General features: G+C 48.8%; 7 protein-coding genes across 7 annotated transcripts; 5 read left to right on the top strand and 2 right to left on the bottom strand.

The window, feature by feature from the left end:
• Window positions 1-998: 998 nt before the first annotated feature.
• On the top strand, window positions 999-1,937 carry N7489_010576 (uncharacterized protein; the record flags this gene model as incomplete). The annotated part of the gene is made up of 1 exon (XM_056716325.1): window positions 999-1,937. The coding sequence occupies one exon, from the start codon at window positions 999-1,001 to the stop codon at window positions 1,935-1,937; it is 939 nt and encodes a 312-aa protein (XP_056563947.1).
• A 2,308-nt stretch (window positions 1,938-4,245) lies between these two features.
• Window positions 4,246-6,749, top strand: N7489_010575 (beta-glucosidase; the record flags this gene model as incomplete). Its single annotated transcript, XM_056716324.1, has 2 exons — window positions 4,246-4,414; window positions 4,471-6,749. The coding sequence occupies 2 exons, from the start codon at window positions 4,246-4,248 to the stop codon at window positions 6,747-6,749; spliced, it is 2,448 nt and encodes an 815-aa protein (XP_056563946.1).
• A 230-nt stretch (window positions 6,750-6,979) lies between these two features.
• On the bottom strand, window positions 6,980-9,164 carry N7489_010574 (NAD(P)/FAD-dependent oxidoreductase; the record flags this gene model as incomplete). The annotated part of the gene is made up of 13 exons (XM_056716323.1): window positions 6,980-7,071; window positions 7,123-7,267; window positions 7,320-7,356; window positions 7,410-7,468; window positions 7,523-7,555; window positions 7,606-7,741; window positions 7,808-7,845; window positions 7,907-7,976; window positions 8,032-8,197; window positions 8,253-8,427; window positions 8,482-8,619; window positions 8,668-8,899; window positions 8,953-9,164. The coding sequence occupies 13 exons, from the start codon at window positions 9,162-9,164 to the stop codon at window positions 6,980-6,982; spliced, it is 1,533 nt and encodes a 510-aa protein (XP_056563945.1).
• A 663-nt stretch (window positions 9,165-9,827) lies between these two features.
• Window positions 9,828-11,662, top strand: N7489_010573 (uncharacterized protein; the record flags this gene model as incomplete). Its single annotated transcript, XM_056716322.1, has 4 exons — window positions 9,828-9,966; window positions 10,024-11,127; window positions 11,188-11,533; window positions 11,584-11,662. The coding sequence occupies 4 exons, from the start codon at window positions 9,828-9,830 to the stop codon at window positions 11,660-11,662; spliced, it is 1,668 nt and encodes a 555-aa protein (XP_056563944.1).
• A 726-nt stretch (window positions 11,663-12,388) lies between these two features.
• On the top strand, window positions 12,389-15,391 carry N7489_010572 (uncharacterized protein; the record flags this gene model as incomplete). The annotated part of the gene is made up of 16 exons (XM_056716321.1): window positions 12,389-12,503; window positions 12,561-12,618; window positions 12,674-12,705; window positions 12,758-12,803; window positions 12,852-13,077; window positions 13,140-13,470; window positions 13,524-13,594; window positions 13,645-13,769; window positions 13,821-13,964; window positions 14,028-14,073; window positions 14,135-14,239; window positions 14,295-14,347; window positions 14,395-14,650; window positions 14,704-15,035; window positions 15,086-15,167; window positions 15,221-15,391. 16 exons carry the CDS (start codon window positions 12,389-12,391, stop codon window positions 15,389-15,391), a joined length of 2,193 nt encoding a protein of 730 aa, XP_056563943.1.
• Window positions 15,392-15,993: 602 nt separating this feature from the next.
• Window positions 15,994-16,802, top strand: N7489_010571 (uncharacterized protein; the record flags this gene model as incomplete). The annotated part of the gene is made up of 2 exons (XM_056716320.1): window positions 15,994-16,045; window positions 16,084-16,802. The coding sequence occupies 2 exons, from the start codon at window positions 15,994-15,996 to the stop codon at window positions 16,800-16,802; spliced, it is 771 nt and encodes a 256-aa protein (XP_056563942.1).
• Window positions 16,803-17,593: 791 nt separating this feature from the next.
• On the bottom strand, window positions 17,594-24,887 carry ags3 (alpha-1,3-glucan synthase Ags3; the record flags this gene model as incomplete). The annotated part of the gene is made up of 4 exons (XM_056716319.1): window positions 17,594-17,642; window positions 17,700-24,263; window positions 24,317-24,492; window positions 24,540-24,887. The coding sequence occupies 4 exons, from the start codon at window positions 24,885-24,887 to the stop codon at window positions 17,594-17,596; spliced, it is 7,137 nt and encodes a 2,378-aa protein (XP_056563941.1).
• Between the last annotated feature and the right edge of the window lie 2,124 nt (window positions 24,888-27,011).

The following is a 27,011-nucleotide window of genomic DNA, read 5'->3' as shown; positions in this document are numbered from 1 at the left end:
CGAAAAAAAGGACAACTTCTTCAGCATGCTATTTTTCGAGACACGGATGTCAATAAAGTCATATCGATGCTCATTGATAAGAGTGCACCTTTAAACGCCGCGATGCACCAGGACGGGCATGCTTTGATGCGATTCTGGCCTATGAGCCTGGGGACTCCTTTGCATATTGTAACAGTCCCCGGGAGAACGGATGCAATTCGTCATTTGGTCAACCTCGGCGCAAATACTAGCGTCAAGGACGCGAACGGCCGCACCGCCGTGGAGTGGCCACAACGGTTGAATCAAACGGAAGTTGTGAGACTTTTGGGGAGCCAATTTTGAAGAAATATCTCGCAAAATGAGTAGAGGGTAGGTCGCAATTTAGTCCATCACTTTGAAATGTTCTAGATGTCCCTTCCCCGATTCTGTCCGATGGGTGTCGTCAGACGTTAAACCCAGATGAAATATTGCTATGCCTTTACTTCCCAACCTCCATACCTTAGCGTTATATTATTTACACCCAGATAATGTAGGTTCCCTTGTCGCAAATTATTGTGAGACTGCGTGTCGCATCCAGAATTTTCGGATCTTGCTCGGACCAGACTACTGCGAAACACGAGCTCGTATTCTGGAGATCTTCGGCCCGATCGGGCTAGCATCGTGAAATCTCTCCCAAACTGTACGAGGACCGGACCATCCATGTCGCACCGCAAGGCCCATGTAGAAAGGTTGCAGCTGAATAACTTGGAAAGCACGACGATCCTTGTACTGGTTCCTTAAGTGCTTGGTCCGACACGGATCTAAGCGAGATGATCAGGAGAATCGAGTGGGAATTTCTATATTTAAATCTTCACCTCGTATTATCATGCAGTAGCTCGAAAAAGACCCAGATATATCACCATCGAGCGAGCCGAGGTTGTAGAGTAAGATGACTACTTAAGGCATGAATTGGCCTGTCTACACGAGCCCACACACTACATTTTTCTAATAAGCCCCCCATCTCTGGTATCTCGCCGACAATGCGAGCAATTACATTCCTACTCACAGCCCTAACAGCCGCCGCCGTTGCGGTGGCCCAAATCCCCGACTCCAAGCGCTTCGACCTAACAACACCCTCCCACGACCTCTGGCGGCACAAGAAAACCGCCGCCTACACCGTGCAGCAATCAATGACCTTCGACAACGTCAACCGCCGGCTCTTCATCGTGAACCGCCGAAACGGCGCTAGCACCACTTCGGGCGACCTCACCATCAGCGAGGTCGACTTTTCAGGAAACCTGCTCGGATCCATGGACCTGCTTGCCTGCGGACACGGGGTGAACATTGCCGCCGAGCCCGTCGGCAGCGAAACATACATCTGGTCCGAGACCGACGCCGCAGCCAGCGGGTACGGGACTGCGCTGTGGCGGTTCAAGTTCGAGGACGGGAAGACGCTGGACCCCGCGAAGGATGACAGGGAGCGTATCAAGCCGCTGGAGAAGTTTGAGCGGGGCACGGCGACAATTGACCCTGTGTATGAACGGTTCGTTGTGCGGTATCAGTACGACAAATCTATGTATATTGCTGTATGGGATCTTGATGATGCTGTTTCGGGTAATTTCTCGAAGCCGCTTGTTGATTGGAAAATACCGAATGTTAAGGATGACTTGGGTGCGATGACGGGTGTGAATCAGGGCTATGCGGTGTATGGCCGGTATCTTTATTTACTTACCGGGGAGTCGTACGAGGCCAGTGGCGGGAAGCTTAACTCGCAGGTGTTGTCGATGGATTTGAATACGGGAGAGCTGGTTCAGGGGCCAGTTATGACGAAGGCTGGGTCGACACTCGAGTTCCGGGAGCCAGAGGGCCTGGCTATCTATAAGACTAAGGATGGTGAGGCGCGCCTGTTCTTGGGCTTTGCGTCTGGGGTTGCGGGTGACCGCCGCAGCAACTTGTTCTATAAGAACGTGTTGGTTTAGACTCGAGCCTTGTCTGATATTATTATCTATCCCAGCACTCGACACATACCAGTGAAAGTGCAAAGATCTTTGTTTAATGGGAGGATACTCGATTCTCTGTCTTCCGAGCGCATATAGCGGAGAGTTTCAAATATATCAGGACTTCTATCGCAACCTACCCCTATAGTCTACAGGCGACATAATCTGTTAGGTATCAGAAGGGGATAGAGGATGCGAGGTAAAAACGCCCGTGCTATCGAATCTTTTCTAGTCTTCCTCGTATACTTAGGGGAAGTTAAGCCAAGAGACAATGCACTTAGGAAAAGGTCGATGGACTAGGTTTGTCGGTTTCCCCTAGGTCGTCAGGGTCGCCTCTGTCTGTCTCAAGTCTGATCGCTCGATGTAAAGAGCGGTGATGGCGATAGAAGGCGGAATAACTAGTGTGTCAGGCTACACTTATACCTAGGTAGTTCTGTCTCTCCCTAGCTCCGCTCTACCTCTTCTCGCGTCAGTCTCTCTTTCTTAAACTGACGCCGTAGCTCGACGATTATTTATTCCATCTCTTGTCGGATATAATATCGGCAGATAATTGAATGACGCCAATTGAAATTAATATAGTGGGGGACCCACCGTCTAGCACGAGGAATGAAATTTCACGAGTGAGTGCGGTAATATGCACCCACACCTGCGAATTCCCACAGTTCTATTTGATTTCTACATATTTTTACATATATTTTATTTTTGGCTTTGGTCTCGCTCACGTTCACTTGTTTCTTATTACTATTTGTGGTAATTACCCCTCCAGGAAGGTAGCTTTAAGGGTTAGTAGTCGGATATATTATATTCAGTCGTGTAGAATAGTTTTGGCAATCGAGTTAATGCCTTACGCCTTGTTATGCACTTTCTATGTGTCTTTTTTGAAGTTGCTTTAAGCCTCATCAGTTACCATTTAACATCAAAAGTGCAGACGAGTCGGTCCTATTGAACTTCCGATAGAGAAGAACGGGTTTTGTACTAGATTTCTCTAGAATTCCGTAGTATACAACAAATACTAGAACAACAAGCCAATCAATGTGCCCGTTCCATGTACAACATAAATGTACCTTACTGCCAAGTCCTAACTGTCGTTCTAACCCAGTGCAGGTGGCCCGAGGCGCAAGTCTTCGCTCCGCGTCCAGATTCGGGATTGCCCCGATATGAATCCCGAGAGACGTTGTGTTTAGTTAGTTGGACAATAGAATATACAGATGACAAAGTTGGAGCCACTACAATATATTCCGGTTGCTTGAGCACATAAACTATAGCAGACCTTGTACTAAAAGTCAGGCAACAAGATCGCATGATATGAACATACTCTTGGGCGCCGCGGGAAACCGCGGGAACTTCAAATTGCTTTCATAATGATTATAAACCAACTGACCCCTCTTCCGAAAGAGTTCTGCTATCCGAGGACGAAGCACGGCCGCGAGATACTGAGCCGGTGGACACACTTAAATCCCGAAAACGCGGGATAGGTTGTAGCCACCGAGTCCAAGCCACCAACTTCAGTAAATATATCGGTAAAACTAACGTTCAGGTCCTCAGAACATCATTCGTGGCTCTGCGGGCATGCCAAGGGCTAGTTCCAGAGTGTACCTAGGTAGGCACTCTACAGTGACGTCGTCGGGAGGCACTAAACCGACCAACAAACTCTATCGAGCATCCGAAGTATCGCCGGCGATTGGAACACATATAGAGGGGAAGATGTCGGCATTCTGTCTCCGATGAAGCCGTGGAGTAGAATACCCCGCTAGCCAAGTCTAGTTGCCAAGGCGGTGATCGTGAAAATGTCTCGTGCTTAAAGTTGCCATCCTCGGACCATGCGGAGAGCAAATCCAGAAGAAATTAACCATCGGTGAGAGTTAACGGAGTAGTAGATAGAGAGACTAGTCTAGAGGGACTAGTCTAGAGAGTTCAAATGCGTCATAGGTTGTATTGCGCACTGACTTTGCACTGACTCTGCACGCTTGTGTACGCTTGCAGGGACGAAGAAGTTTTCCCCACAAAGCGAAAGTGTGTGGGGTCCCCGGAACGCCAAGACTTGGTCTCGGCAGAACTCCGGGTTGGGACTTCCCTTGGGAACAGTTGCACTTGCCGGTTGAACGGCGAAACTATCTTTTCCCTCATACGCCAAGTAATTTCTCTCCGGACATGGACTGCGGGTTGTGGACTGCGGGTTGTGGACTGCGGGTTGTGTACTGAAGGTTATAAAAAGGAGTGAATATCCCATGGCATCTCCAGAGACTGTTCCTCCAGAGACTCGAGCTCCTGCCTAAGGAAGTTACAAAAAATGGCTCGCGTCGCTCAGTTTGTGGTTTCAGGCCTTTTGGCTGCCACAATGGCCAGTGGTCAATCATTTGACGGGACTAGCCGAAGTGAAGATGCTTTCAGTTATGTCCAGCCCGAGGACACAACCATTCTGGGCCCTTACGGACACTCCCCCGCCGTCCTTCCCTCACGTATGTTTCTCTTCGATAGTTCTCTATAACTGGGCTTTTGCTGACCTATAATACAGCAAATGCTACCGGTACAGGTGAATGGAAGGAAGCCTACGCCAAAGCTCAAGAGTTTGTCGCCAAGCTCACTATCGATGAGAAAGCCGACATGGTCACTGGCCAGCCAGGTCCGTGTGTGGGAAACATTGTTGCTATTCCACGACTTGGGTTCCCAGGTCTCTGCTTGCAGGATGGGCCCCTAGCAATTCGGGTTGCTGACTATGCCAGCGTTTTCGCTGCTGGTGTCACCGTGGCATCCACGTGGGACAGAGATCTCCTCTATGAACGAGGCTACGCCATGGGACAAGAGTTCAAGGCCAAGGGTGCTCACGTTGCCCTCAGCCCCGTGGCCGGCCCGCTCGGCCGTTCTGCCTACGCAGGCCGAAACTGGGAAGGCTTTGCTGCTGATCCTTACTTGACCGGTGTCGCCATGGAGAAGACCATTCGCGGCCACCAGGATGCTGGCGTGCAAGCCACTCCAAAGCACTTTATCGGAAATGAGCAGGAGACTCAGCGTAACCCTACCTACAACCCCAATGGAACCCTCACGGATGTGATTCAGGAGGCTCTTTCCTCCAACATCGATGACCGAACCATGCATGAGCTGTACCTTTGGCCCTTCGCCAATGCTGTGCGCGCCCAGGCTGCTAGCTTCATGTGCGCATACCAGCGCCTGAATGGTTCTTATGCTTGCGAGAACTCCAAGGCACTCAACGGCCTGCTCAAAGAAGAACTGGGTTTCCAGGGATACGTCATGTCCGACTGGGGTGGCACTCACTCTGGTGTCTCCTCGATCGAGGGTGGCCTTGACATGAACATGCCCGGTGGTCTCGGTGCCTATGGTAAGACCCCCGGAGTTGGTTCTTTCTTCGGCAAGAATGTGACATATGCCGTCAACAACGGAACCGTTGATGAGTCCCGTGTCGACGATATGATCATCCGCATTATGACACCCTACTACTGGCTTGGCCAGGACGAGGACTACCCAGAGGTGGACCCCTCATCTGCCGACCTGAACACCTTCTCTCCCCGTTCAACTTGGATCCGCGAGTTCAATCTCACCGGCGAGCGAAGCCGCGACGTCCGCGGAGATCACGCCGAGCTGATCCGCAAGCTTGCAGCTGAAGCTACCGTGTTACTGAAGAACGAAAAGCAGGCCTTGCCCTTGAAGGCTCCTAAGAACATCGCTATCTTCGGCAATGATGCCGGGGAGAACACAATGGGAGCTGTGAATGAGGCGACATTCGAATTCGGCAACCTCGCTGCTGGCGGAGGCTCGGGTACCGGTCGCTTTACGTATCTTGTCTCCCCACTCGAGGCTATCAAGACCCGCGCTAAGGAGGACGACGCTCTTGTTCAATACTTCTTAAACAACACCCAGATTGCGACCAAGAATGTCACCGATCTTTGGGTCCCCGCCACCCCCGATGCCTGTCTGGTCTTCCTGAAGACCTGGGCCGAGGAAGGTGCTGATCGTGAGCACCTTACAGTGGACTACAACGGCAACGAGGTTGTCGAGTCTGTCGCTAAGTCTTGCAACAACACAATCGTCATCACCCATTCCTCCGGTATCAACGTCCTCCCTTGGGCCAACCACCCTAACGTCACTGCCATTCTCGCCGCCCACTACCCCGGCCAGGAAGCCGGCAACTCCATTGTCGATGTCCTCTATGGTGATGTTAACCCCGCCGGACACCTCCCCTACACAATCGCGAAGAACGCCACCGACTACAACGCCCCTCCTACCACCGAATTGTCCACCGATGGCACGCACGACTGGCAATCCTGGTTCGACGAGAAGCTCGAGATCGACTACCGCTACTTCGACGCTAAGAACATCTCCGTGCAGTACGAATTTGGCTTCGGTCTCTCGTACACAACCTTCAGCATCTCCGACATCAACGCCGAACAGGTGGCCGACTCTATCTCCTCCATCCCCGAAGACCAGCCCATTCAGCCCGGTGGAAACCCCGCTCTGTGGGAGACTATCTACAACGTGACCGTCGCAGTTACCAATTCTGGCGACGTCAAGGGTGCTACCGTTCCCCAGTTGTACGTTACCTTCCCAGACAGCACCCCTGAGGGCACACCGCCCAAGCAGCTGCGCGGTTTCGAGAAGGTCTCTTTGGCTCCGGGTGAGTCGCGCACTGTTGGATTTGAGTTGATGCGCAGAGACCTGAGTTACTGGGATATTGTTTCTCAGAAGTGGCTCGTCCCTGAGGGCGAGTTTGTCCTTAGTGTTGGATTCAGTAGTCGTGACCTGAAGGAGGTCGCTAAGATTACTCCTGTTTCTGTTTGAACCCTGTATATAGAATCCGTCATCGGTGACCAGATAGCCTGGTAGTACATACGATTTTCTTTTTTTTTTCTAGTGTTTCTACCAGTCTTTTTTACGTTCTTTGTGCCCTCTTCAAACGTGCTTTGAGATTTGCTCAATTATCCTCCAGTATCAATGGGGAAAGAAGAAGTTTCTGTAGTTTTCAGACGTGATATATTCTTTAATCAAGCTCGAAATGAGTCGGATTGTCTCTACAACTGTGACTTTTCATTCGGTGCCACATTCAGCCGTTGAAGACGATCTGACAACGCAGAGCCCTTCACCGGGAACTGAAAGTCTTGCGCTGCGGTTTACAATCAGCACAACTCAGAATCGGAGAACCGAGGTCACTTACGATTTGCCAATTTTAGCTTCGACATCTCACGAGGACCAGCTTCGCCCTCTTCGAGGCCATTGCATTGTTTCCCTTCCTCGACAGTTCGCCATTTCCAAATAGGCGTAAACCGATCGGGGACTCGTTCAAGCTGGTTCTTGACATACTGCGAAACGGAGTCAGATATTCTCTCTGCGTATGAAGACGGCGAAACTTACTTTACCAAGAACTGGAAGGAATTTGAATCCATGGCCCCTATAACATTAGATTAGAGGATATACTTATATATCAAAGACCCAAGTACTCACGAGCCACCTGTGCAGATGAATAGGGAGTCAGAGTAGCCAGGCACATAATCAATTACGAACTACTGGGAATTAGTATTGTTGATACGATGCATCTTTCGGCTCATGACACTCACCTCGTTATCAATGCTGTCAGTGTACCAACACAACTTTGATATATGTTAGCGACAGGCTTTTGAGAACCTGGGAACTGACAAACCCGGCTATCGGTGAAGCCAATCTCAGCCAACTCTGGAAACAGTCCACCGATGACTTGCTTCATGAGCTCTAGGCCATATAGGGGCACCGTATTGATTGGCTCTGGGCTGTATTTCGTTCGGGGTGTTGAGATTCGACTTTAACCAAAATGGTGGTAAGCACATGATCTTCGACGGAGAATTATAGTATCGGGACAATCGTACATGTTCCCTTCTGTGGGGTGATCTTGGAAATTTGTGAACTTGAGGCAGACAAAGTCAGCGCACGTTGCAAAGGCAAAAGCGACAAGAGTCGGGGGCCACCTTTCGCGCGCGGAATCCAAACTTCAATCTCCCTTCTCGAGTGATAGGGAAGCCGCCCCCTTCATAACCACTATTATGTCGGTCAACTATTTGGAGCCCAACCTGGGTGAGAAATGAGGTCTTACCTTTCTCCTACGCCTTGAATAAACCGCCAGACGGGGATATTGTCTGGATGGAACTTAGCTCGTAGGTCTTTCCGATCTTCTGGCACATCGATGAACATAACAGTTCCCATTGTTGCCTCGACCGAGCGATGTGCCTCTGGAAGAACAGCTGCTGTCCAAGGACCACCTAAGTTCACATGTTAGTACGGCCATTGGATTACCATGTGTTGTTGAACACTCACATGCAACAACTACGAGGTCTGCAGCGTGTGCTAATCCATCGCAGGTTTTGATGCCTTTGACTCTCTTGTCTGAACCATTTTCCTCAGTGATCAAATGGTCAAGTTCACCATGAGGACGGCCCAGGACAAACTTCACGCCGGCCTTTTGACATAAATACCGCGCATACACGCATGCCTACAAGGAATAAATTAACTCTTTTGCAGGGGGATGTAAAGAGATATTTCTCACTTTGTCAGCCAAGGTGATTCCGGAGCCCGCATCGAGAAATCCATTAGTAACACCATCTTTGAACTTGTCAAACAGATGAAACTTCTTGGCCCATTCGGGACCGTGTGCTTTAGCTCGCTTTTCATCATCGGCGTTATCCTATTTCTGTCATTAACAATGCCATCCAACTAGGAAATCCTGCCGCACCTTAATAAACTGCAGATCGCGGAAACTAGGCGCCGTGTCCTCCATCACGCGCAGATTCTCCACATAGCGCGGGATCATGGTTGGCCCATCGGCGAGATGATACACACCGCATAGTGTGAGCAATTCATCTTCTGGAGTCAACGGTCGCGGAAGATCGAATGGATGACTTTCTTTGATAGCCCGGTTCCACTCCAGCCAAATATCTCTGGCTTCCAGAGCAAGATCTTGCGAACTAAAGGTCTGTTAATGACGCAGCCGGTTTAAATTTCAATTCGGTGTACTGACTGTTCTTGTGAACCGTATGTTGCACGGAAGATCTTGTTGATATCAGCGGATGCACCATCGCAGCCGTCGGCAGGGTTATAGTAGTTCGTGTCGAAGCTGCAGCGGTCGAAGATTGTGACATCTGTGTAGCCACCACGGGCGAGCCAGAGAGCGGTGCTTAATCCGAAAACACCACCGCCTACGATGATGACACGAGATTCGGGCGTAGTCATGTCGGAGGGTTCCAAGGAACTTGGCTTTTCAGTTCGAGATTCACTCAATGTATTGCAGGATACAAAATGAGGTGGCATCAGTGGTATTCTATTTGCTCTTTAAACTTGACGATATGCAACGGAATTGCCGACGAAGGAGCTATCTATGCACGAGCGGTATTTCCGTCACGCACAAAAAGTTCATTCACCCAGGTGTTTGGATTACGTTCTTTCCAGGTAAGATACTTGACATAATCAAATACCTTCCAAGATAGTATGTTTTAGGGTGGAACGTGGCCATTATGCGGAATTTCCGTTCGGAGCAAAGCGTGGAGATCCCTTGATATACGGTATTCATCCCCCGCTGCTTGCTTTGTCTCGCAAATAAATGATAAGCTGGCTCGGCCAATCGCACCAAGTGCAATTTTATCTCTGTTTCCTTTCTCATCTGACTTCATATATGCGCGGATTTACCGCAATGTTGGTTGACGGGTTTGATTCCCCGCATTTTCGAAGTGTCGACATCGGGATTGCGGTAAAGGTATATAAGACAGGCCTTGTTTGACCGTTCGAGTTGCCAGCCATGGGAAGTCTCGGCCCATTTTGATTTCTTCTTCCCAATTATCCGATATCTCTTCCACACACAAACGCAATAAATCCATGTTCGCGCATTGAGCATCCAACATGGGCTTCACGAACATGCTCGGAAGAACCATGCTGGCGGACTATAGCAGGAGAATAAAAAATGCACCCCGCGAAGTGATCCTGAGTCCTAGTCTGCTTCTGTCGTGTGCGATGTACGCGACCGCAGCCATCCCTTTGAGTGAGTCAACTTCATCGCTCGGATTTATGTTTTAGCCTTACTGACCATCGTACGCAGCATGGGATCAAGGATCAGCATCCACATTGCCGTCCCTAGAGGGCTTTCAACAGCAGTTTGGTATCAGCTCTACAGCGGGTGCCCACTCGACCAGGAACTTTGTCTCCCTTGTCTACATCGGTGACGCAGCCGGTGCTGCTCTATCATTCTTCATAAACGACACAATTGGACGTCTCTGGTCTTTCCGGTTATACACCGCAATTTGGATTATTGGACAACTAGTCGCGACTTTCAGCCCTGGACCATCGGCACTGTACGCGTCGCGGATAATTTCTGGACTCGGAATTGGGTCATTGAGTGTCACGGGGTCTGTCTCTATTGTTGAATTGGCTCCGCCTGAGATACGCGGACTGTTGGCAGCATGGTACACCGTTTGTATGACATTGTCCCTTATGCTCGCTACATTTTGTGTGTATGGTGTGCAGCTGCACATTGCAGCGAGTCGACTTCAATACCAGGTCGTGATGTTCTCTCCCTGTGTGTTTATGTTACTGTGGATACTGGCAAGTTTCTCTCTCTGCGAGTCACCTCGTTGGCTAGTTCTCTCCAACCGAAGCGAAGAAGCCGCGAATACTCTTGTCCGGTTACGGCGCTTACCGCTCGATCATGATCGGGTCCAGGAAGAACTCCGAAGCATTGAAGAATCTATCCAATTGGAGACTGCAGCTCATGACCCCAATGATAAATCGCCCTCTAACATCGTCAGCCTTGCAAAGGAAACATTCACAGTCCCTTCAAATCTCCGCCGAGTTCAGCAAACTCTTATCCTATATGCGTTTCCCCAATTCTCAGGTGGCAACTCTATCACCAACTATTTTATCCCTATCTTAAAAATTATCGGGCTGACCGGCGATTCCTCCCGAAATTTGTTCCTGAATGGAATGTACACCATGACGAAATTCTTCTTCGGCTTGGCCGCATCGTTTTTCTTCATCGATGCTTTAGGTCGTCGAAATACGCTTTTCTTCGGCATTACCCTTCAACTGATTTCTGACATCTATCTTGCGGCATATATTAAAGTTCAAAACGATGCATCCCCCTCTGAAGCTGCAGGCGAGGCGGCGCTAGCATCAATTTTCATCCACTCTTTTGGATATACTATCGGTGAGTTTAAAAAACAGATTCAAATGCGCACTGGAATCTAACTTGAAGGACAAAACACAGGCCTTCTAACCCTCCCATACGTCTTTGGCGGCGAACTATGGCCCAATCGCATTCGATCCTTTGGTGCTGCAATAACACAGACCTTTCATTGGCTATTCCACTACTCCATGACATTCGCATTACCGTCCCTTCTTTCCCGGACGAATAACTGGGGCGCCTTTATATTCTTTGCGGCTTGGTGCGCCGCAGCTCTTCTATACGTATATCTGCTTGTGCCGGAGATTGCAGGTCTCAGTGTCGAAGAGATTGAACGTGTTTTCAGCGGACCGTGGCGACTCTTCGGTAGGCAATCTACGTTCCGAGATACATCCTCTGTTATTGAGGGCCAGGATGTGAACCATAAGTCGTAAGATCTTCTCCGAGTTTACCGATCGGCCAATGGCTAACTTGCAATAGAGAGCACAGCAAAGACGAAGCGGTTCCAGTGACTAAATCCGCGCAGAAGTCCGTTGAGTCGCGTTCGTCGTCTCACTAGGTATTTTGTTATTTTGTTAGTACAATTCTATTTCACGTTAATTTGGTCAGTCTTCACTCGAGAGCATTATACGTATTTCCGGTCTTTTTACTTGACATTGGGGCAATGCAGTATCAAAACAGTACGTGGTAGCTTTGCCCATCCACAGATGTTAATGCGTTCCCGCAGTGTGATTGGCTGTAGACATGAATTCGACGGAATTACCGTGGAAAGCCGACAAAGCGGGGAAGCGGCAATTCCGCTCTTTCCAAACTTGGAAGGTTGACTTCATTCAACATCCAGTTGATTGGAGAGCCGTTAATGCTGGGGATTGTTATCGGCAGCCAATAAGGCTCGTGGCTTTATATACATGTATGTAGCGAGGGTCAGATGTAGGCTATGAATAGCTGTCACGCGACATCTAAATGAACTTGACGTCGAGTACACTGTAGGCAAGCAATCAAGATCGAACCAGCAAAATCAGAAATATATCATAGACAGTGTCGAATACCCTAGCTTCGGCCCTTTATCTCAAAGGGATTTTGTGGAGACGTTTCCCCTCTCTCATATCTCTCATATCTCTTCGGGCTATCAGTCGGGCCAAATCCCCAGCGAACACTAGTCTACGTTTATCTTCCCTCGTTCTCATATTCGATCCCCAACCCCACTTGAGCTACGCTTTTATTTCCTTTCTGTGCGGGTACACCTCACCGCTTAAATTCTCGACTCTTCAAATCCCTCAACAAAATGCAAGAATCCGAAGCCCTCGAGCAGCATATCCAATCCCGGAAGTGTAGCCCACAAAAGCAAAAACAATATCGGCAGATCAATGGTAGTATCCACCGGAGAAGCACTAATGCGTGTGAGTATCCACTGTACGCCAAGATCTGGGGTACTCCGACTGAGTGTCCAATTTTAGGTCGCTACTGCAAACGAAGGAAGATAAAATGCCATTACAACATCGAGAACATGAACGGGTAACTTGATCGCCACTATAATAAGCTCGTGGGGGCTTGACTGACCTGTTGGTAGTAAATGCGTCGCTTGTTCCAAGTCAGATGCAGGTAAAATACACTCCCTTTACTCGTCTTGAAGCACAACTGACCTATATTCTAGAATGTCACTTCGATGTTCCCCCAGACGGTGTATTGAGACGCGATGCGTAAGCTTTTCTGCTACTCACATCGTTCTTCCGCTAAAGTTTGCATAGATATGTCGCAACGCTTGAATCACGAATCAAAAATCTTGAAAGGCAACTACAAGCAAGCCGATCCCAGCAATCCACATTTACCACTGGCCTTTGTCTTACTCCCGAGACGACTATTCCTGAACCTCGAACTCATGGAAGTGATGCCTCCACTTCAATGTCGCAGGATCGACGAGGAGTCCTTCAAAATGACGAGCTCCCGGCGAATGGGAGCGTTTCACAATACAATGTAATCTCATTTTCTCATCAACAAATTATTTGAATTCGGAACACTACTGATAGTCACATCAGGTGTTACCAGATATGGCACAAGATCAATCTTTGAAATCTCAGGAACAAGTGCCCGGGTCTCTATTTGGGACCAGAAATGATACGCAGGTGTCAGGTCCAGACGTCACCATCCTCGAGATGGTCTATGGGCGTACATTTGTCCCGGAGACAGAAACCGAGTCTCTCCCTGTGTTACCCTCGAGCAACGGTGCCAGGAAGCTTGTTGATGCCGCGTACTTTTATACCCAAGCTCGATACTGCATCGTTGACTGGAATCAAATTAGCGCATGGCATCAACAAAGAGACGCAATTGCATATGTTTCTTCTCAAGATTCGGTAAAATCACAAACTGGTAAACACCAGCCACGTGATTAAATTTAAGCACAATGACTGATATCACAATAGGGGCCTTTTTCATCTGGATAATATATGCTATTGGAGCCCGGTTGATCCCGGACCCCGAGAATTCAACAGAGGTATGCGGCTGTTGACCGAACGAAAAAAAAGCCTTAACTAAGTGTGATAGGCGTTTTTTGCTCGCGCGCGGACATATCTCCCAGCCATAATGTCCTTACAGGACATGGCGACAGTGCAAGCTCTGCTCTGTCTTGTGCAGTATTACTTCAGAGCCCAGACCGAATCTCCAATATGGTTCGTTGGTCGCTATTTTTCAAGAACATAATTTGCTGATGTTATGACTAGGCACCTTGTAGGCCTTGTCTTGCGCTTGTGTGTCAAGCTCAGATACCATCGTAAACTTGTTGCATCTCCTGAGGCTCAAAGTTTAGATCCATATACCGTTGAGCTTCGAAAGCGATTCTTCTGGTGTGCATACTGTTTTGATCGGTGTGTATCAGGTCTACTCCAAATGTAACCTTACACGATGAACCAACCTAACGATCGAACTAGATCGCTGGCGATTTGGTCCAAGCTCCCGTTCGGAATCAGTGATTCTGTGCAGAGGTGTGTGCCTCGGCTTGAAAAATTATTTGTCGCTCTTTTTGACCATAATTTAGATACCAATTGATATTGACGACACGTGCATCGACCAGCACAGAATTCGACAAATGCAACTCCAAGGAACTGGAGCCCAAGATAAAGAAGAGGGGATGATCACTACGGTATGATTAATTTGTTTCTACTCGCTCAATTTTGAGGTCCTAACACTTGGAACAGATGACCGCTGCTTTACACCATTTGCATGTGTACCGCTTCAGATCCAAAATATTGTAAGAGATCCTCTACCACATATATGGAAAATGTTAACCCTCTTTAGAACGAGATTTACTGGACCACATGCTCAAGTCCCATCGCTAGCCGAGGTCCAAAATCTTCTTTATGAACTGGATCAATGGAAACAGCAAGCGCCTCAAAAACGAGACTCGAGGCCCTTCCCTCAGCAAACCCCTGATCGAGTACAGGCTACGTACACACAAGCTGTTCTCCTCTTAATACGACCCATATTAATGGCCAATGAAATTGACCCCGATTTAATAGGCCTATGTGTTGAATTCGCAGTTGAAGCATGTCAGGTAAGTGATCTACATCTTAACACCGATGAAGCTATCTTCTAAAAATTCAACAGAACGCAAAATCCTTGAGCTTAAACCCCCAAACACCTCCGGATCGCATTACAGTGTACCATTGCTTTTATTGTGGTGTTACCTTACTACAGTGCTTAGCGATAACACCAACGGCGTTAACAGCTCGGCGCACTCACCAGGCGATAGGCGCTTGTTTAAGCGCATTGGCTGTATATACCCGAGTACTGCCAGCTACTGCACCCTTTTTGCGGTTGTTCGAGGATCTCTCGAATATTCTGCTCTATGACGGCAACGGGGCTGATATTCATCCAAGCCCCGAAGTGCGAAATGCATTGAACAGGATTGTTTGCAGTGATCCGTCAGAAGCATCAGGGTAGGCGGAGTCAGATCTTTCGTTGTAGGTTTCTAACTTTGGACCTGTAGGATCTTGCATTCACTATCAAGCCAGAAAGGCCAAGAAGCGACATCTAGGTCGACACCAGAAACTCTTGAAATGGGAACGATGGTACGTAAATATTCTGGTTTCCAGTGGTATATCACTTAACAACTTTTACCTAGACAACTCAGTATGACTCTATTCTGGGTGGACAGTCCTCTGTGGTATTCGACACCGACTTTCTACTTGAGATGCCTCTGGATATATCTCCACTTTATGCGCCCGATGTCGAAGTACCGGAACTGTGGACTGAGCCGTGGCTTCGACTTTCATCCACCGAATATAGTCAATAGAAGTCCTCCAAACCCCTGAATGTGTGAACAGACCACGAAAGATTTTCGTGGATTGGGCTTATCAACTTGCCCAGGTGGGCTCCATTCATGAATAAATGTACTACACGTATACGGCCTTCTACGAATACAAAATGTAGAGTTTACATCCTTCGCGGTACACGTGAAGCCTCAATATAAATCATTTGATATATAGCTTACAGCTCTTCTTCCGGAGGAGATACTACACCCTACACTGTGACATGGTCATTTAACTTGAAGGTTGTTTTCCTCAGTTGAGCCAAAAGATACTAATTTCTCTTACTGATGGCCACGCTAGGGGTGATAATCACGTCATCTCTCCGCAACTACTATCAATGTTCTGAAGCATGAAAAGAGACCTCGAAAGACGTACAAGTATGCTATCAATGACACTATGAACAAAAGAAAAGGAAGCAAAGACGATATCTACTCCGCAGATGTGGACAAACGATGTCACGTGCGTACATCCTTCGTGTCACATCCCCTCATCCCACATCTACTCAACTTTCAATATACCTACCTAGGTAGACATCTACACTGGAGACCACAGACCCAACAAAGAACAGCCCAATTAATTCCTCACCATGGACGCCAAGCTAGTCCTTTACGACATTGCCATGGGCCCCCAGCCGAAAAGTACAATAGCGCCGTAAACCCTTGGAAAACCCGTCTAGCCCTGAACTTCAAATCACTCCCCTACTCAACCAATTGGGTCCAACTGCCCGATGTATCAAGTGTTCGAAAAAGCCTCAACATCCCCGCATGCCGCAAATTTGCCGATACCACAGACTTCCACACTCTCCCCATCCTAGTGGACCCCACAACATCCCGCAAACTCGGCGACTCCTTCGACATAGCTGTCTACTTGCAAAAGCAATACCCAGCTGGGAACGATTTATTCCCGCCCCAGTCCCTGGACTACGTCTTTAGTTCGGACGCTGCAATCTTAATTCCATTGTCTGAGTGCGATGGGAGTGAATACCCGCAATATGCGCGTTTCAATGTGAATATCGATGCAGCTTTCACCACGCATGTCGGACTCATGGCCTACGGGCTACCGTTTGATCCTGCGACTGCCGACCAGGCAAAAGCTGAATTTGTTCGACGGGCTGGTGTGAGCTGTTGGGAGGATTTGGCTGTAACAGGGGAACAGCGTGAGAAGCTGCTCCAGTCCTTCAGGGGGATGTTGGGTGGGCTGGCGAAGCTTTTTGGTGGGAACGGGCCGTTTTTACTTGGGAATCGGGCTAATTACGCGGATATTATTGTTGGGGCTTGGTTGAGGATGGCGAGCAAGACTTTGCCTGCTGAGGAGTGGGGGTTGGTTCGAGATTGGCATGGTGGTATTTTCGGAAGGCTGCATGATGCGTTGGAGATTTATGCGGCTGTTCATTAGGGATTTTGCTCTTGGTCCCACCACCAAACATTATTCGACTGGCAGCCAAAAACAAAAAGCAAAAATAAAAACATGCAGAGAGATTCACTGGTCACCTACTCTATGAATTGACTGCCTTGTCAAACTTGGTTAGCTCTAGTTGTCCTTGGCATCAAGCGCTTTTGTTATGTCGGAGCTTGGAAATTTCCCTCATCTATTCTACCTTCGCCAAACCACCAAGTCTGATCTCAGATACGTAATTTGTTAAAGACCTTCCTCTCAGTCATTTACAAACATGGACCACCTCCGAGATAGACTTTACAGTCACCCGGTCTGGGGGCACGTCGTCCGTCGCACTACCTACTCTGCTGAATCCGATGCTGTATTCCCAGGCACTATTAGGTATATTGATGGCCGCATCCAGCAATCATTTTCCAAGACACCAACCAGAATCCTAAACGCAATGATTCCAATTAAATGTGGGCCAAATATCGTCAACTATCATAGAAGATCCAACGAAATTCAGGAGAGCGGCCCTCGAGGTAATTCGCGCTCATTTTGAAGCCTGGTGGATGAAGAATCCCTACAGACGCTGAAAGGATATCGGCGGAGTACCTTGGAAATCAGGGGCCAGGGTATTCGTGTCTATTGTAAAAGTGGTTTATTCGCGGAATTTTTCACTGTACCCAATAGTCCATATGTGTATTAGAGTATAAATAGTGCTTTATTAACAAGACAAAGATCAATTCCAACTCCTTCCCATCTATACCAACGCCCAAATTTTACTGAATTAAACACATGTGGTGGTTGACCTAGGGCCGATTGAGCTGTTCACGGCGATAAAAGAGAAGGAAGCCAAAGCTACAATCACAGTTAGTACAACGCCATAAGATGAGAGAGGATGGGGTGATAACTGACCTAGCGAGAAGCTGGAAGAAAAGGGCAATCCAGAACCACGCATTGGCAACTGCGTCCAGCGACGATCCGACAGCAGGGGAGATATCTCCTGGACCGACCTTGTTTGGTGCAAATCCGCGAGCACAAATTGTGGCGATAGATCCAATAGACTGCGCAGCCAACAGGACGAAAACAACATGTACTCTTGTCAGGGTCTGTAGGAGAATCATTCCCAAACCGACCTGTTGAATCTCGTCAAGAACGCCGAGCCAGAGCCAGAGACACCGGGATGCGATAGCTCCGGAAGTCATACCTCCAGCCCATGGAAGATAGTAGCCGATATTGGATGTTCCCCACCAGGTTTGCGCCCATCGTGGTGCACCGATACTCAGGCCGAAGACGGGTAAGATCCAACTGTGCTCCTTGGATAAGAAGCGGAAGAGTAGCATCACGGCAACCCAGAGGACAATAAAGAAGAAGATGACTAGGAGAGCAACTTCCCATGGTTTGGTGTGTTGGGAGGACCAGAGGAATGACCAGTTTCGGCCGAATGCCGCGGAAAGGAACCAGTTCTGGACGATGACCATGAAGAAAAACCAGAGGACGATTCGGCGACGGAAGAGAGAAGTGTAGAAGAAGAGGATCTTTCCGGGTGCTTGGCGATAGTACTTTGGCAAGCCGAGGGCGAGGAGAACACCGATAACGAAGCAAACTGCGGCAATGGGCATCACCACAGCTGTCAGTTTCCAGGAATTCAATGCAACTGTGGAAACACCTCCAACTTCCGCGGCTGTGACCCTGGAACTCCAGTACCACAGGGCAACAGTGTAGAGCTGTGAGATACCCTGGATAAGACTTGCGCGGAACATCCAATCCTTCACAGGGACGGCACCTTGGTCACCAAAGTTGAGGGCAAAGAATAAGGAACCACTGGAAGATGCTGCGGCATAGATACCTGCGGCGACATTCTGAGCCCACGCTTGACCGAGTTCTGAGAGTGCGAACGGAGAAACGCCGATGGTGATGAATGCCATGGAATATATGAACCAGGGGAGCGTGAGGACTATGACAGAGGGGAAGCGGTAGAAGAGGAACCACCAGGCGATGGAAGAGACGCAGTAGATTGCCGCGATAACGTAGAGCTTGACTGCCGTCTCACCAATCTGGCCAGCCAAAAGGGTGATCTGCGCAGAGTTGGTTGCGATGATCTGTCCGAGACCCAAGAATAGAGCATAAACAGGCCAGTTTCCGACGCGCCATCTCATAAAGCGCTGGACGGCAATGGGTCTCTTGTATCCCAGACGAGCGAGCCACAAATCGATTTCATCATTGTTGTTCGAATCCGAGTCTTCGGGACCTTCTGTGACGAGGTTGTATGGTGTGTTCTCGACAGCATTGTCCAAGCCAGCTCCAGTCGCGGGACGTTCTTTGGGCTGCTTCTTCAACTGCGCATCGTTGTACATGTAGAAGAACTTCCGCTCGGACTTCATGAGATAAAGCTCAATACAATAATCTGAAATTGAGTTTTTCTTGTTGAGGTTGGTGAGCAGCTGTTCGAAGTGCCGGGTGAAGTGGCCCATGCTGTCTGTAAAGGTCGGGTCGACCTTTTGAAGATGGAAATCTGGTTGGTCATGGTCATTAACAACAGAAGGCAATGAGAGGACAGAGATATTCCGGGAATGAGCGAAGGGTGCAGCTGGATCAGAAAGAGCACCAGGTGCCCTCACCGGGGAGGAGTCCCTTGAGATGAAACGCGATGACTCCGAGGCCGACGAGCTAGACACACCACGGGAGTGGTTGCTGTTTCTAGGGTGCGAGGCAAGATCCTGGAGAGGGAAATTGACCGCTGCCATAGCTTCTTCTTGGGTAATAAGGTTCTCCTGCGGTGTGGCAGTGCCCTCATCATCGGCATCAGTGGTATCGCCGTCGACGGGCTCGAGCATCTGACTTTCGCGCAGTGACTTCTTGACGAGACGCTTTCTGCCATGCCCTGGCCCAGCTCGTCGACCGAGCGACAGGTTGCGACCTAACGTGCTACCTCTGTTGTTTTCGGCTACCTGCATTTCCTGGGCTTCGACTGCCTGTAGCTGTAGAAGGGATGGCTGGAAGGGCTGTGATGTTCTTCCTGGTGTATCCAAAGCCCCCGTCGCTGACGAAGGGCGGGAAGTCATTGCGGAGTCCCGCAAACCAGGTGTTTCCCAGAAGATCTGAGACTCTCGAGCTGAGCCTGCAACGGTGAGTTGATTCTTCTGGTGATGAATGTGGATAGATGTCCGCTGCAAAACTTCGAGCTTCTGAACCCACTCGAGAACGGGGAATCGTTGCTTAGCTGAGTTTGCACGCATCTCCTCTCGGGTCTCTCGCGTCGATTCCAAAGCAGACTTTATGGCGGTTCTCAACTGGTGCAAGAGATGGCGGGCTGAGTCTGATTCCACAGTGTACCACCAACCAGGCATCTGGCCGAGACCACCGATGCGGGAGCCGATTCCAAGTGCACCCTTCCGACCGAACTCAACGGCAATCAACCCGAAGGGTTCGTCGCGGGATGGGATCAGGGCGAAGTCGGCACCAGAGAACACGAAGGGGGGAAGGACTGTAAACTCTGGCTTAGAGAAGACACGTCCTGGGAACATTTCCATGATGCGCTGCAGTTTGATAGCAGCCAGCCTACCGTACAGATCGATGATAGGACCAATACAGATTAGCTGCACATTAGGTCTAGCAGACAAGACAGCCGGCATAACATCCGCAATCAAGTCGACTCCCTTCTGCTTCGACCATCTTCCCACGAACACCAGTAAGTCAGCGTTGGGATCCTCGTTCAAACCGGCCCATTTCTGCGCTTGAATTTTGTCATTGGCCAGCTCGTCAGTAGACTGAATCGAAACTTGCACGTCGGGGTCTTTCTTCAAGGCTCCTGTATCGGAGGGATCGGGATTGGGGAGACTGCCAATCTTGCCAAGACTCCAAAAGATTGGATAACGGGCCCATGAGCGCTTTCCATATTTCTCGGACACACCAACCGCACCGAAGCCGCGTTGATGGAATCGCAAATAACTAGCTCCGGTATGAAGGAGGTTAAAAACGTTGCCGAACTGACAATATTTGGTCGCTATATCAACCGGAAGATTGAAGACAGAACAGACTTCTTTCTTCTCCTGTGAGGTCCTCAAAGCCCAAAGACCTTGGAACTCGGCATTGTGCAATGACAGACAAACCGGGATAGTTCGCGATGGGAGTAGGTAAAGTGGTGCCACGCAGCCATGGAAATCGTTGATATGATAGAGATCGATAGAGGGGGTCCGCTTCATTACCTCGGCGATACACTGATTCCAGGCCGAATAGTAAATCGCACTGTCAAGATCATCCATACGTGGAGGATAAGGCTCCGCCTTAGTCTGCTGCCGGAAAACAGGAGCATCAAGGAGGACGTAGGTGATGTTATCCACAACGTGATACTGGACCTGCACTGAATATGGATGGTCCAAGATCGTCACCACGAAAGGTTCAGCAGGCGTATCCTCAGGGTAATCGATATCACCGACACACGGCACCACCCAGATGAGATTCTGGTGCTTCAGATTCTGTGACATAAGCTGGGCCATTACTCCCAGACCGCCGATCTTGACCTTCACCTTCCAGTCTTGAATGTCGTACTCCATAGTGGCAATCAATACAGTGCGTCGCTGGTCGCTCGCTCCTGCCAGAGCCATGTTCGTAGGTACCGACTTTTCTGCCATATCGATCTCCTCGACATCATCTTTGGCGAAAGTTCCTTTGAGTCTACGCCAAAGTAGTACCGAGGAGTTGTCGGCCTTGGTGACATTGCCATTCTTGTTGAGTTTGACACGGTAGAAGTTCGAGATGAAGATGAAGACACCAGCACAACCCATAAGGATCGGAATAACCCATAGAAGAATGAAGAGGACCAACTGGGCCCATCCAGACCCGACGGGAATCATTTGGTATCTCAGATTAGCATCGTTGAGGGAGATGGTCCAGCCAAGATGTGGGAACGGCGGTGGACTCGTGATGTTGATCACGTTCGATGAGAGATAGGACGGAGGAAGCTTTTGAACCGAGGACGAGTTGCCGACATCACCGTAGACCTCGGTGGTATCAGGGGCGCCCTCACTGTCCGCTCCCCAAACATTTAACTGGCCCACGGCTGGCCATTCGTAAACGAAGTCGTAGTTCCAGCGAGACGTTTTGGGATCAAATCTCATCTTGCTGTCTATTCCAGAATCGTAGCCGTATTGATTGTACGGGCCGTTAAACCACAGGTGCGGGAATCTTCGAACTGTATCGCTCGCATAATCGCCTTCCTGAATGTAATCACTGCTTCCAGTGAGTCTTGAAAAGTACTGGACCCGGATATGAGTCCCCTCCCACTTTCGGGAGTCCGGGCCAGTGAAAGGCGGGATGGTAACAGTCGTGTTGCCACCTAAATAGGTCGTCCAGTTGTTCCAGCTCCGGCCAAAGTCAGACGAGTATCGGAACATGTCCGCACCGGCAGCTCTGTGCTGAATGTAAAAGTCGTCGTTGGACTTGTGGACTAGGGTGGTAGAGTAATTGGCTAGTGGAGAAATCAGGGGGTTATCATGAGCACCGAGGCGGAGCAAGAACTTGTCAGTCGAATTGGTGTAAACCCCAGAAGAGGAAACATTTTTGACCGTCAGTTGGTGGATTCCATGGTGGACATTTTTCAGGCTTGCAGACCATGTCCAAACAGTCGGGACTTCTCCGATGTAGTTATGTCGCGAGGTCCGGGGAGGGACTTTGGTGCAGTTGACACTAGATGTATCAAGCTCGGCAGTGATGTTTTTCTCAGTTTTAGAATTCAAGGACACTGCCTTTGTGATGCTGTCACAGTCCATTTCGGTGGAATATCCAAGCTGAACGGACACGGTTTCACCGCTGTCGTCTGTATATATCAACCGAGCATCATGTCCAGGGAAGAAATCCGTGACGGTAGGGCCGGGCTCAACGAAGTGGGTGGTCTTGACATAGGCACGGTATTCCCATGGAAGCAACTCCATTTTACGGACGCATCCGTAGGAATTCTCGGAGTTGGCTGGGCCATCTTCTAAAGTGAGCTCATCGTAAGGATAGAAGAGGTTCCTCAGTTTTGTCCCTGAGTCAAATGGAGCCAATAAGGACGAATTCTTATCGCTGCAGTTGCCCCCGTATGTCTCAGTTTCGTTTCCATTTTGATACACAAGCCACAGAGTTTCGTTGGCCCGTATTTCGTTTGTCTGTACTCCAGGGAAATAGCTCCGCAAGACAGACCAAAGGCCAGTGACCGTGGGGGTGGTATCAGAGCCAGGAAGGTAGAGGTCTTTTGTGAGTTGAGAGATCGTTTCGAGGAACAGACCATCCTGGGCCACTGGGTAGTGGGCTCGAATCTCGAACATACGCTTCATGATGTTGCGCAGTGGATGGGCGGGATTCCGCTGATCGTACGTGACAGTGATATCATTGCAACCCTCGCGTCCCTTCTCGATAGGGAAATCATAGAACTTTGAGGTGTTCAAGTTGAAGCAGCCCTGTGTCCACCATGCGGTCTGGTAGGTCATGGGCTGCCGGCCGAACATATAGTTGGATGCAGTAGCGTCGAACACGTACATGTCCTGCTCTTCTCCCCATAAGACAAGAGGGATTCCAGGAAGCTCCAGCGAGATGATGTATAAACCTAGGAGGTATTTATCTGTGCCATTCCGGACCGCTGGCCAGCGGAAGTTATCCTGGTTCGATACACCATACATATGCCTGGGGTCCACTTCTCCTGTGAATGCATTGAGGAAATCGTTGGTTACCAGCATCTGATTCCAGGCTTCGATGAAGTCGGTAGGCAAGTCAAAGCCGGCAACCAAGTTACCGTCCATGCCTAGGAATCGGGTCATCGAACGGTAGATGGTATAATGAAATGCGGAGGCATCTAAAGCTTGAAGGCCGTCGTCTCTTAGGAAAGCCGACTCCGAGTTGTTCGTAAGCTTGATGCCCGCGCCCGCATTGGCCGTACGCTGATCTGGCTGGCGGCCGCGGCCGAGGTAGAGAGCGCCAAAGGTGTCACCGGACGTGATCTCGCCGGGAAGGAAGAAGTTTTCCTTGCCAAGTTTCTTTGCGCATTCACGGTAGTTGGCAATCATTTCACTCAAGGGCTCGAGGGTCGCTTGCACAGACTTATCAAACCGGAAACCGTCGATATCCAGACTCGCGATTTGAAGGCAGGAATGTTGAATAAGCACATCACGGACCGGCTTATGCCATTCACGAAGGCGATCCTGCACGGAGGCAAACTTCGTAAGTTGGCGCTGCCAGTCGGGGAAGTTGCCGAACGCCTCTAGCTCTCCATATTGATCAAAATCGCTGTTATAACAACCCCTCAAATCTTCAACCCCCTCGTTCGTTAATGGGTATCCGGTCTCATCCCAGAACTTGGGATAGTTACAAGTCTCGTTATACTCGTTACCGAATTTGAAATCCACATATTCTCTGTCGGTAACCCATTGGACTTCATATTCTGAAGCTTTGAAGTCGGCAGAACTGTTCAGATGGCCTTTGAATCCGATCAGGTTGCTCATTCTGTGCTTTAAGATCAGCTCATGAATATCCGAGGATCTAGGGCATCGACTTACGTTGATATTGTGTTATCCATCAACACATACATGTCCCGTTTGTGAATCTCATCGATCGTCCGCCTCCAGTCCTCCAGTGTTCCATAATGCATGTCGAGGAGAGTGGTATCGACCGGCGAGTACCCATCGTAGGCCCAGGGCAAGTTCATCAAGTACGTTCCGGCGAAGTAGATGACCTTTTTGAGGTTAGCGGTAGACTCATTACGAAGCTGGGTCAACTAACCTTGAATCCCATTCCCTGAATATAGTCCAGCGTATCTACCAGGCCGTCCAAGTCACCGCCGTGGCGCATCTGATTAGAATTGATCACATGCTCAAATGCGGTGCCATTGATATCATCATTTGTGGGGTCGCCGTTGGCGATACGATCCAAAAAGATGGTATATGTAGGGAGGCGCCAGTTATCCGGTGACGGATGATAGTCATGGTCCGGCCATGATCCCCAATAATCGATTGGGCCTTCAGCGGATTTGTTCTCATTTAGATTGTATTTAGCGAGTGATTCATCGTAAGGCCAAGAAAAGCCAAAAACGCTCAAAAACGACAGTATGAGGAAAGCTGAGCGCTGCATTTCCGTAGATGATGCTGTTATCAGCAGGAACCTGCTGCCGGAAAAATGCGCGACTCAAAGAACGAATGAAATGAGTCTTTGACAGATAGCGAGAGTGAGATGAAAGAACAAAGGGAAAAAAATTCAACTGAAACAGGCCTTTCGCATTTTACTTGATTACTGATTTTCTAAGATTTTCCAGAATACATTTTTATGGAGAACAAATCCTTATCGGGCCGAATGGATGGTCTATACATAGGCTGACCCACGTAGCCCACCCAGCCAGATTTTATCTATCCACTGCTTTTTGCCGCTGCATGCTTTTTGGGCCCGTGTCTCAGGTTCTTCCGAAGGGGTTGAATCATTCACTACAGAGTAATTGTTAACAAGCTGCCATGGGTTGTCGTGATCCTAGTGCATCCACCTAAGCACTTGAACTTGGCTTCCGTTGCACGGCATATTCCAATTGGAAAATTCCTGGGCTTACTAAATGGGCATTTTACCAAGGTACATACCTAGGTAGGTACATAGGTAGGTACACAGGTGCGGAGTATGCAAAGTGCAGTCCTTAGCGATACGCTGCATCGTCAAATCACAGCGGTGTGGCTGGCACATATGTACGCTGTATGGCGGCACGCATTTGCGATGAGATATGTCCTAGGTCAAAGCACCATATTTCTCTTATTTTCACTTTCCAACTGCATCATGCAATGCAACCGATAATCCTCGAGGCTTATGTTCTTTATTATTCGAGAAGTTGTACTCCTAGGTAACCAGTTGTTCTACTCTGCACTCGAAAACGTGTAAACGATATGGGAGAGTAGATATTAAGGAGGCCATTAGTTGGAACAACTATCTCTACTATTTCTATAAAAAATACAAATAAGATGAAAGGTACACAATAAACCCGAACTAGACATCCTATTTTACGATATTTTCTACGATTTCGGTCAAAGTTGGTCTGTCGGTGGACTTTTTTTTCGGGCCCACCCGCCTTCGACGTCACATCCTCCATCAGTTTCGGACCACTATACAATGTCTCGAGGTGAATCAGGGTGAAAATAAGAACTTCAAATTCCCTGTTTGATGGAGTAGACTCCTAAATTAACTATGCCCCGAGCCTGCTTCACCGGTTTCTTCGCTTGTTCCCATGCATACGAATCTGACCTCCCGTGTCTTAGATAGAAGCGAGCGAATCCACACATATGTACCTAACGATGCTATCACCCTTCTAGTTACAATTGGGAAAGTCACCTATTCCCAGTGATTATGTGCCAGTAATTTACTGGCGAGGCTGGAGAACCGTATAGAATAACTGATGATCCTGGATGGCCATCATCGTGTTTTTGTTTTTGCTTTTTCTTTTTTCTTTTTTTGCCGCGCCCAGGCAGTACAAGCTTGCCGTGCGCGGCCTAGAAGTCGCACCAGATGCTTGGCTTCAACGTCCTAGTCGTATTCTCAATCGTATTCGAACGGTATGTCTGGAGCTTGTTTTGAATGTTAGTCTATATGGCGATACCAAACGAGCGAAAGGTTCTACCTACATCTACATGATACACGATAACCTGATACAGAATAATGTACCGATAAGGTTAGCTTAAATGTACCGAGGGACCGGCCTCACAGTCTTCCAAGGTTACTAAATATAGCCAAGATAACCAAGCAATGATTGGGCCAAGCGACCCACAATATTTATTGCTTGTCTCGATTCGCACGCCCCAATCAGAGTGGATCAAAGTTCGCTTCACTCTTGTGATACACTCACGGCACATTAGAAACACGCTAGGGCATATATGATTTAGCCTAGTTCCAGATATCGTCATATATTGTACGAAGTACACAAATGTCTCATATGCCACATTGAAGCCTATAAAGAGGATAATCAGGGCAAGCCAACCAACATAATTGATATATATTGTATACGAGGCTCCACCGACATCATCCGATTGGGGCTAGTTTCACTATCAGTGGGGCACCGATTTACGTCGGTGGATTTGTGCTCACAGTGAAGCCAACCAAGTGTTGGCACTGAATAGCAAATTTTCAGATGGCGAATCCCAGGTATTAATAATTGCACATAAAATCCATGGATGTACATAAATACCACAGTCATAACCTGAATTCTCTTAACCTTCAGATTAGTGT

Source organism: Penicillium chrysogenum (genome assembly GCF_028827035.1).
Source record: "Penicillium chrysogenum strain IBT 35668 chromosome Unknown utg000005l_segment0_segment0, whole genome shotgun sequence".
Taxonomy (NCBI): domain Eukaryota; kingdom Fungi; phylum Ascomycota; class Eurotiomycetes; order Eurotiales; family Aspergillaceae; genus Penicillium; species Penicillium chrysogenum.
This window is presented reverse-complemented; position numbering and strand designations above follow the sequence as displayed.